Raw genomic sequence first — 10,792 nt, forward strand, 5'->3', positions numbered from 1 at the left:
TAACCTAATCTGTGATCCCCACATCAAACCACTAAAGTTACAAAGTCTGTGATCCCCACATCAAACCACTAAAGTTACAAAGTCTGTGATCCCCACATCAAACCACTAAAGTTACTAAAGTTACAAAGTCTGTGATCCCCACATCAAACCACTAAAGTTACAAAGTCTGTGATCCCCACATCAAACCACTAAAGTTACAAAGTCTGTGATCCCCACATCAAACCACTAAAGTTACAAAGTCTGTGATCCCCACATCAAACCACTAAAGTTACAAAGTCTGTGATCCCCACATCAAACCACTAAAGTTACAAAGTCTGTGATCCCCACATCAAACCACTAAAGTTACAAAGTCTGTGATCCCCACATCAAACCACTAAAGTTACAAAGTCTGTGATCCCCACATCAAACCACTAAAGTTACAAAGTCTGTGATCCCCACATCAAACCACTAAAGTTACAAAGTCTGTGATCCCCACATCAAACCACTAAAGTTATCAAACCAAAGTTCTGTGATCCCCACATCAAACCACTAAAGTAACCTAATCTGTGATCCCCACATCAAACCACTAAAGTTACAAAGTCTGTGATCCCCACATCAAACCAATAAAGTTACAAAGTCTGTGATCCCCACATCAAACCACGAAAGTTACAAAGTCTGTGATCCTTGCATCAAACCACTAAAGTTACAAAGTCTGTGATCCCCACATCAAACCACTAAAGTTACAAAGTCTGTGATCCCCACATCAAACCAATAAAGTTACAAAGTCTGTGATCCCCACATCAAACCACTAAAGTCTGTGATCCCCACATCAAACCACTAAAGTTACAAAGTCTGTGATCCCCACATCAAACCACTAAAGTTACAAAGTCTGTGATCCCCACATCAAACCATTAAAGTTACAAAGTCTGTGATCCCCACATCAAACCACTAAAGTTACCTAATCTGTGATCCCCACATCAAACCACTAAAGTTACAAAGTCTGTGATCCCCACATCAAACCAATAAAGTTACAAAGTCTGTGATCCCCACATCAAACCACTAAAGTTACAAAGTCTGTGATCCCCACATCAAACCACTAAAGTTACAAAGTCTGTGATCCCCACATCAAACCACTAAAGTTACAAAGTCTGTGATCCCCACATCAAACCACTAAAGTTACCTAATCTGTGATCCCCACATCAAACCACTAAAGTTACCTAATCTGTGATCCCCACATCAAACCACTAAAGTTACAAAGTCTGTGATCCCCACATACCTAATCTGTGATCCCCACATCAAACCCTAAATCTGTGATCCCCACATCAAACCACTAAGTTACCTAATCTGTGATCCCCACATCAAACCACTAAAGTTACAAAGTCTGTGATCCCCACATCAAACCACTAAAGTTACCTAATCTGTGATCCCCACATCAAACCACTAAAGTTACAAAGTCTGTGATCCCCACATCAAACCACTAAAGTTACAAAGTCTGTGATCCCCACATCAAACCACTAAAGTTACCTAATCTGTGATCCCCACATCAAACCACTTAAGTTACCTAATCTGTGATCCCCACATCAAACCACTAAAGTTACAAAGTCTGTGATCCCCACATCAAACCACTAAAGTTACCTAATCTGTGATCCCCACATCAAACCACTAAAGTTACCTAATCTGTGATCCCCACATCAAACCACTAAAGTTACAAAGTCTGTGATCCCCACATCAAACCACTAAAGTTACCTAATCTGTGATCCCCACATCAAACCACTTAAGTTACCTAATCTGTGATCCCCACATCAAACCACTAAAGTTACAAAGTCTGTGATCCCCACAACAAACCACTAAAGCTACAAAGTCTGTGATCCCCACATCAAACCACTTAAGTTACCTAATCTGTGATCCCCACATCAAACCACTAAAGTTACAAAGTCTGTGATCCCCACATCAAACCACTAAAGTTACCTAATCTGTGATCCCCACATCAAACCACTAAAGTTACAAAGTCTGTGATCCCCACATCAAACCACTAAAGTTACAAAGTCTGTGATCCCCACATCAAACCACTTAAGTTACCTAATCTGTGATCCCCACATCAAACCACAAAAGTTACAAAGTCTGTGATCCTTGCATCAAGCCATGCACAAATAAAGTTACAAAGTCTGATACTACAATCTTGTTGTTTTTGCTCCGTTAAACATTCCTCAATCAGAAATAAAGAAATAAATACTTACCAGCTAAAGTATAGTCCATGTCAAAGCCATAGAATTTCACCCGATCCAGCATCAGGCTGCGGTTGACAAACACCCTAGAAAAAGGATTTTCAATAAAACCAATCCAGTTATTCAAACTCTGTCGACAGTCAGCCATCTTGTTTGACATTCAAATTTCTCCAAAATCAAATAAAAATTTTCTCTGGTCACACTTTTTGATGCCCATCAATCTAATTATATATATTCTAAATACATTAGATGTTTAAATGTTCTTTGCAAATTAAATAACCCTGAAACCCATCCCTAAACACCACATATGGATTTGTTTAGAACAAACAATGGAAGAGTCAACAATACCTAAACAGGGGTAACAGGATAAAAAAACTTATACCATATTAAACCCAGAGTAAAATAATTTGAAAATGATGGCATTTCTGTATGAATCAACACATCTGTTATAACACACCAGGTTGTTGATGTCAGGATCTGTCTAAATGTCTCAGAATTTCTGATGTAAGATTGATCCTCAGGCACGTTAACATTAGATCACGTCATTCCTATATCCAGTTTATACACTTGGTCATTTTATTGACCACAGCAGGTCACAGTCCCCCTGACCTACTCAGATTTACTAATGAACATTCCAAATTCAGACCACAGGATGAAAGTGAAAGTATCTGTCCATAATTTGTGAAGAACATTAAAAATCTTCCCATTTTTTGGTAGACATCTTTTGGTAGATTTTAGCAGACATCTTTTGGCAGACATCTTTTGGTAGACATCTTTTGGTAGATTTTAGCAGACATCTTTTGGTAGACATCTTGCTGACAAATTTGAATTCCTCAAATATCCAAATTCAGGTTGTTTTTTTTTTTCAAATTAGTCAAAATGTGTGTTGATATCAAATATTCACAAAAATAAATTTAAAGTTTAGTTTTCTACACAATTTGTGCAACTAGGATCCATACAGTCACCTTTCAGATATACTTTCATTTACAATCACAAAACTTAGCTGTATTTTGCAGCAAATCCAAAACAAGTCAAACCATTTAGTATATTAACAGATGCAGTAGTATGGATAACAGATTTCTTCTGACAATCCTATCTTAGAAATATGTTTTTACAGCTTGTATTTTTCTACATGAATAAACTAGATGTGTTTATGGAACACCATGCCTTGAGTTGCAACAAAACTTTGAAGTGGGACAAATATGAAAGGCATATATCATGATGCAATAGTTATGGCCGATGTTCAAATGTAGGTCAAAGGTCAAGGCCATAAGGTCAAAAGTTTAGTACTTCCAGAAAAATCTTGTCACAAGGAAAATACACACCAAATATGAAAGCTCCACCTCTTTTGTTGCAATGGTTATGGGCAAGGTTACAAACACACAGAAGGCACAAAAACAACATGCTCCTAATCTTTCGATCCAGAGGCATAAAAAAAGGAAGTGTTTACTGTATATTGACAGATAACCTGCGTTATGTGAATTTTGATTTTCACTTTTACAACAACAGATAGGGAGGAACATAAACACTAGTTACAAAAGATTTTGTACCACACAGGATTTTTAGCCAAATATTCCTTGATCAAATTACTGTAGCAGAGTAAACTTCGCAATATTCCCTAGAATCTTCTCTACAGAGATTATCATGAACAGTTTAATACTGTTCTTAAAGTTCTGCATTTCTCAATGTCATTGTCAGTGACCTCTAACTGTGAAACTAGACAGTTGTAAAGCTACACCAAAATATTCCTAGTGAATCAAGAGTTGTGGAGATATAGACATAAATCTTCCTAGAAAACCACTAAAGTAGAGTGTCAGAAAGTTTTCTAATACTATTCCAACACCAAGAAACAAATCAGAAACCCAGGAGAACTCTGTCCTCTTGTATCAATCCAATAATTACTCACAGTTGTAGGTTCCCTAATGGTAGTGTAATGTTTAAATCAGGTTTAAGCAGACGACCAAAAAAATATACATTCATGATAAACATCACCATATATACCAGATCTTGGTGCCCACCAATGCTAGACTTTTATTTGTTTTAAAATGTTGGGTATTTTCCCTTCTTTTCTCTTCTTTCCTCTGTTTTCGCTCTAAGTAATAGGAACTTTGAAAATTCCTCTTCAGAGGCTGCATAAACATCATTAACTGTCAAATCCAAGATGGCCACCAGTACAAAAATAAAAATCGCACAAATATAGACCAAGGGGAATTTTGAAATGGAGTCATCCAGGTTTTATCCATTCAAAGTCAAAATCAAAGATGGCTGCCTGTCAGTTGTCTTTCAAAAACCAATATAGCCACATGTCATCCAACTTTCCAATCAATCCCAAAATGGACTATGAACAACTAGGGACCAAGGCATTTGTATGAAATTTTAGATGATCCATTACACACTTCTCCATATCAAGCTTGATATCAAGCTGTGATGTCAAAATCCAAGATTGCTAAGTGTCAGCCATCTTGTTTGTCCATTCAGTCCTAAAATGGACTAAGCATAGCTAGAGAGAAAACCTACCTACAAAATTTGGATCCATCCAGTGCTTCTACAGATATATCAATAACAAGAATTGGTTATGGATGAACAAAAGGTACACCAGACAAAAAACTATTCAACCACGAGACAATGGACTAAAAACACTGGTATCATCATTTATATTGTACACAGGTAAGGATTAATGGTCAACATCATTAATAATGTGTATTTAAAACAAATATTATCTTTCAAGCTCTTTAAATCCAAACTTTATTAATGAACAAAATAGAATTTACTACACATGCAGAATCAGTTAAAAACACAATATATCTTCTTCAGTAATGATATATCTAATTACCTTTTGCCAGGTTTCCTCTTGTAAAGTTTATGTGGATTGTCAACTTCATCGCGTATCTCTGCAGCAGCCATGTCGTATCAGGGCTGAATATTTTCTGATTTACCTACATGTATGAAGAAGCAGATACAGCTATAAATATGATATAACTGATTAGATAATATAGTAAATTATTTCATTCCAATTCAATTCTGTATGAACTGATAAAAAAATGCATATCATTTCCTTTATTAGTCTAGAAGTCAGAAACTATACTCAATATTTCATAAATTTCAACACTAATACATTATAATGCAACATAGGGCATGGAGTTAGATATTGCTTGAAGCCCATGTTTTATCAGATTAATTTAAGTATGATAATCAGCATTTGATGGGCATTTTATTCTGCATGTACTGCAATTTTACTTATCCTCTATGGTTAATTTAATAATGTTTTAGTCATAATAAGCAAATTTACAGGTGAATAATTCGGTGATAATTTAAGCTTTTGAAGTTTTTGGTGTCTCTATGAATCATTAGGATTATAACTGCCTCATTTTGTTATCAGACACTCATTAAACTTCCCTAGACAAAATGTAGGCTGATTGGAAAATTAACATATAATCTTATATACATAGGCTTTATGTGAAATGTAGGCAGAATGGAAAATGAACATATAAACTTACATACACCGGCTTTATGTCAAATGTGGGCTGAATGGAAAATGAAAGTATAATCTTACATTACACAGGCTTTATGTCGAGGCAGGGTCATATATTCAATTTCCAGGAAGGAAGTTCTCTGGTTTTATGTATACACTGTACATGTAGTGTGGACTGGTACATGTAAAAAGCTGAAATTTGTGGCCACTGAGTGGTGAAAGCATGTTTCTCTTAGTACAAACATTCACATTGCACTTTAAACTCTTCACACTATTCAACCATAAGAAACAAGTTCAGCTTGTGTATAACTTGGACAAATTAATTTGAATGTAATCATATTTAAATTTTATTTTTCAATCTGTATGTTGTCATTAATTGAGGCCATGCACGTGGACATGTATATGATATGTGATGATGAGTAAGCTTTGCATTTGCTTTCCTAGATATACCATATAACACCCAATAATGTGCATCACGGAACAAAACGTCAGTTCATCCAGTACAAGTATGTGTATCCAGGTCTGATGCTGCTTCCGTCCGATTCACGGCACCAAACAGGTGCTCTCTACTTAGACTATATTATAGGCCTTCTCACTAGATAAAGTAATAATATGCACACAACAATGGGAGTTGGTATGACTGTCTAACATCTGTGTCAAATAAAACACACGTGTAAATACATGACATCGCATGCAATACTGGTTTGTTTACATTACTTCCTACACACGAGCTAGCCTACTATGTAAATAACCGGCGCGTGCACAATATCTAGGCCTCGTGAATCGTTTGTTTTAATCTCTAGAGAATATGTATATACCAAATCACTGTCCTACTGAAATTCAGGTATAATGTAGCTCTTAAACCTAAGGTTTCAACTTCAAATATACTCACACTCAATTTAGCTAAAGTATGACAACACTTCCTATTTTTCCGTATCTCCGGAACTAGAGAGTTCCAAAAAAGTTGGCATAGAGACTTTCTTGCAGACGAATTTTTCTTTCACGACCACATGGTGAGTTTGAGAAATTTCGCAATGCGTACGAAATTAGTCTTTATTAATTTAACTCTTAATGCAATATCAATAGAGCACTGTTTTGTCATTTGAAGACTTTCTTGTCCACAAGATAGAAAGATTCAATTTTCTTCAGTATTATATGCTCCCCAAATTTTTTCAAGAGACCATATAGTCGCCGCTTTGTCCGTCCGTGCGCCCGTCTTTCCGTCAATACTTTCGTGCCTGGAGCATAACTTTGCTCACAGTTAAGCAAGGATAATGAAGCTTGATGTATACATTGGTAATACTAAAACGATGTGCAGTGTATCAAATTTAGAGCCCTTGACAGCTTAATTACAAAGTTATTGCCCTTTGTTAAAATTTTGTGTCGAAGCATAATTTTGCCTGGATTTCAACTAGAACTATGAAACATGCTGTATACATCAGTCATACAAAAGCAATTTACAGTATACCAAAGTCTGGGCCCATAACCCTTCTATTTACTTTGTAAAAATTGTATATCCATAATACAAATTTGACTTAATTTAAATTATAACCATGAAACTTGGTGGATACATTGGACATACTACCAAATTCAGTGCCTCAACCCCTTAGTTACAAAACAATTAAATAAAGTCCTTTTCAGGGAGCATTCATAAGTTTACCAATACTCTTGTTTGATGAAAAAGAAGCCTTCCCCAGATCAACAACTGGCTGAACATTGTACCATTTGGGATTGAGGCTGGCCTTTTCATCTGTACTGCTTCAGTACCAGTATACCCACCAAAAGCTAGGTGTTTTTTTTTAAATTATTAGCTTTCACCATCCTTTGCTTCAATCAAGGTTTTAACTCTTTGTCATTAGAAAGGCCATGGACATCCTAGATGTCACAAGTACTTAAAATTTACTTGATAGGACCAAAATCTGCCAAAATGTAAATACCTAAAGACCTGTATATATTATATTGTATCACTGACCTTGGCAATGTTATATATGAAACGTTATCACATAATTGGCTTGTTATCCAGTGAATTCGCCCATTTAATTTTTTTTTTGCATATGTCACCAGTGTAATATTCCCTAAATCATTTTTCATTAGCTGCACCAGTCAGAAATTGATAGTGATGTCGTGATATGAAAAATGTTGTTATATCATGAATTGAAAATGATGCAACAAAATCGCTTCCCTGGTTAGAATATTCCTCTACATTTTGACTTTAATATCTGTCAAAATGTAATTTTTTTTTAATTTTGTGATTAAGAGTATCGGAAATTGTTTTCATTTCATATGGAATTTTTTTAGCACTTGTCTCAAAGTTTTAGTTTTCGTGAAATGTATGCCCTCAAACATTGCAAAAATTCTGTGACTTGTTTCTTAAAATCTCATATGAAATGAAAAATAATTATTACAGATCCTATATCTCCGATGCTCCACATTTGTATGAAACTATCCAAATTCATAATTCATAATTCCATGCTGATTGCCAGAGCAATGATAATCAATTTTTTTGTAAAAATTGGTGGTAGAATGTTCATTGTTTATCATAATTGTATGAAAATGTCACCTGGAAATCTGCACACATTACAGACAATGAAGGGCAATATCATTTTCGATACTCCAGGCTTACGATCAATTTCTGCACCCCTGGAACATGTCATGGAAATCGAAGGAACAAGCAAAATAATCTGATTGGTTCCAACAGATGCGTTTGACATACATCAAAGAATCAAACTAGTCTTTATGTCTTGTTCACAAGGTGTCGCTCATGGAACCTCCAATTTTGCCACGATATGTTCCAGGGATGCAGAGAGCGAAAGTGATCGTAACCTTTGGAGTATCGAGAATGGGGCAATATTCTTAAAAATGTTGAGTAAAAAGAGTTGTCTCTCATGAAAAATTCAACAAAATAAATGCATGTCATATAAAAAGAGATGCTTTCTCTTATATCATGATGATAATAAATCATGTCGTCTTACATCTACCTGAGGAAATTTTAAAGCCAACAAATGTTGGAACAAGTTTGAACCTGATTTGATATCTATATATAAAAGCAGTTTGAAAAACATTGTCACATTATTTCAGGGATATACATGTTCGTTGAAGGATTATCAAATGATAAACAGTGCTTCAGAATGGCAATAAGTTTTGTGTTACAAAAGTTAATGTTCCTTCTGTGGATGTTGAATATTAAAAGTTCTGTAATAACACTTGATTTAGATCACTGACATCAAACCTGAAGTTTCCTGTGTATTTTGGACTGATTTGTACATGCCTGAATAAGTTTTAACAGGTAAGATTGTTAAAGCTGGTTGGTTACTGGTGAATGATCTCTCTGCTGATGAACTTGACTATCCTCCTGAAGTGTTCTACAGATATCAATATTGGTCTTTTCTTATATTTTTTTTTTTTAATTTTATTTTAGTTCATCATTATTTCAGTGAATGATTGACTGCAGTTTTTGAAGGAATATTCAGACAAATAGTATATTGTCCTGGAAGTGCTGTATGTAAGCTGTGGATGTACCAAGAGTAGTCTATATTTCTGTATAAATATACAGATACCTGTTATCTGAACTTTTACTCCCCTTTGTTATTAACTCCGAGTTGCTGGACTTTGGAAAGGTTTAATTTCAAATAATATCAGTGATAGAGCCCTTTATCATTTAAAATGTTGAGAATAGGTAATTATAGTTTTCTGTTCTTATTATTTGTAATGACAGTGATGAATACGTTATGAAGACCAAACAACCAAGGTTAATAAGCTATTAAAGTACTGAATCAAGCATTCTGTCCTCTCTTGATACTTGGTTTTTATTTGACCTTACAGCAATTACAGAGCCATTCCCCTAAACTAAAACACCTTTTAACAGGCACAGTCTTTGGATCCAAATATCATTCTGAAATATCAGAACTCTGTCATTCTAGAAAGATGATAGTTTGTTAAATGTAATTGACAATTACTGTCACCCCTAGCACTACTAGGACCCTGTGTAATTAAAAGGGCTATCTTTGAAGTAAGATGGTCATGAAAGAACATTGTTTCCACACAGGAGTGGTTTCTTAAATTACAAATGTAGTGTCAGTGGTCTTTGTTGGGGAGATCAGTCAGTAAATTGTTGTCTATCTAGAAAAAATTTCTTTGAAAATTTATTTTTCGCAAAATGAACGATTAGAAAAGAGAACATTTTCAGTGACAATTGAAATAATTAAAGTATTGCAAGTTAGGCTTCTAGTATAATCTTTCATTTATAAGTATGTTCCATTCAGAAAAATTCAAAAACAAAAAGGACAGAGGGTGACAATTAATTTAGATGTAATCTTTTTACTTCGATGAACAAATCCTTCTCCACTAACTTAACTACAAAAGCCTTTTCTGTTATGTCTCTTCATAATGGTTATGCTCAATCAGCTTGTTTCTGTCAGTAGTTTTAATCAAATTTTTCGGAGTTGACAATATTCAAATTAGATGAATGTATCAAGTGACATTCATGTTTGTGTAACTGATGAAAGGGTTTAGGTTACAGACGAGCCTTCCCAAATCTAACCATACAAAGGCCTCCTAGTGGTTAAACACCGATTCCAATGGTACTGAGTTGAACTGAAACCGTTAAGTTAAATGATGTCTTGGACAGATCTATCAACAAGTCTTTTGTTTGCTTGATTTTTTTTTACAATTATATACATTTCAATCATTATTTTAGTTTTTTTTTCATGACATTTCTTTAAAAAAAAAATTTTGAAGTGGAAGCAGCAATCTTTTTTCTTCTGATTTTTTCTTTATTGTATAAATTAGATTTTTGTATTTTTGTCATTTTTTTCTCTCACAGGAAATGAATCGGTTTTAGATTTCTCGTTGATCTCGTTGATCTCGTTGTCCTTTGATTGTATGTTACAGTATGGACTTTCTTCATTAATGTTTGAGATATGAAACAAAATGATTTGGAAAAAATAATTTTTAGATGAATATTTTTGTATCATATTAAGAGAAAGACAATTGTTGTAATATCATTGCCAAATTATGGACCAAGTAATACCTGGTATATAGCACAACATTATTGACTTTTAAAATGCTTGTTTAAAATAACATAGGTTAGATATCAAGTTTAGTTACACTGTATAGT

At 34.5% G+C, this 10,792-nt stretch overlaps 1 protein-coding gene across 1 annotated transcript in view; it reads right to left on the bottom strand.

Annotated features, from left to right (window-relative positions):
* LOC132544921 (cytosolic purine 5'-nucleotidase-like) overlaps positions 1 to 6,586 on the bottom strand; it is a 126,755-nt gene extending 120,169 nt beyond the window's left edge. The window contains exons 1-3 of the mRNA XM_060208581.1: positions 6,569 to 6,586; positions 5,038 to 5,140; positions 2,217 to 2,290 (exon numbers count right to left, since the gene is read on the bottom strand). Coding sequence (XP_060064564.1) covers positions 2,217 to 2,290; positions 5,038 to 5,108 — 145 coding nt within the window. The 5' untranslated portion in view covers positions 5,109 to 5,140; positions 6,569 to 6,586. The remainder of the gene's footprint in view (positions 1 to 2,216; positions 2,291 to 5,037; positions 5,141 to 6,568) is intronic.
* Positions 6,587 to 10,792: the final 4,206 nt, after the last annotated feature.

Source organism: Ylistrum balloti, unplaced genomic scaffold (genome assembly GCF_031769215.1).
Source record: "Ylistrum balloti isolate Yb309-2 unplaced genomic scaffold, AGI_CSIRO_Ybal_v1 Utg369814, whole genome shotgun sequence".
Taxonomy (NCBI): domain Eukaryota; kingdom Metazoa; phylum Mollusca; class Bivalvia; order Pectinida; family Pectinidae; genus Ylistrum; species Ylistrum balloti.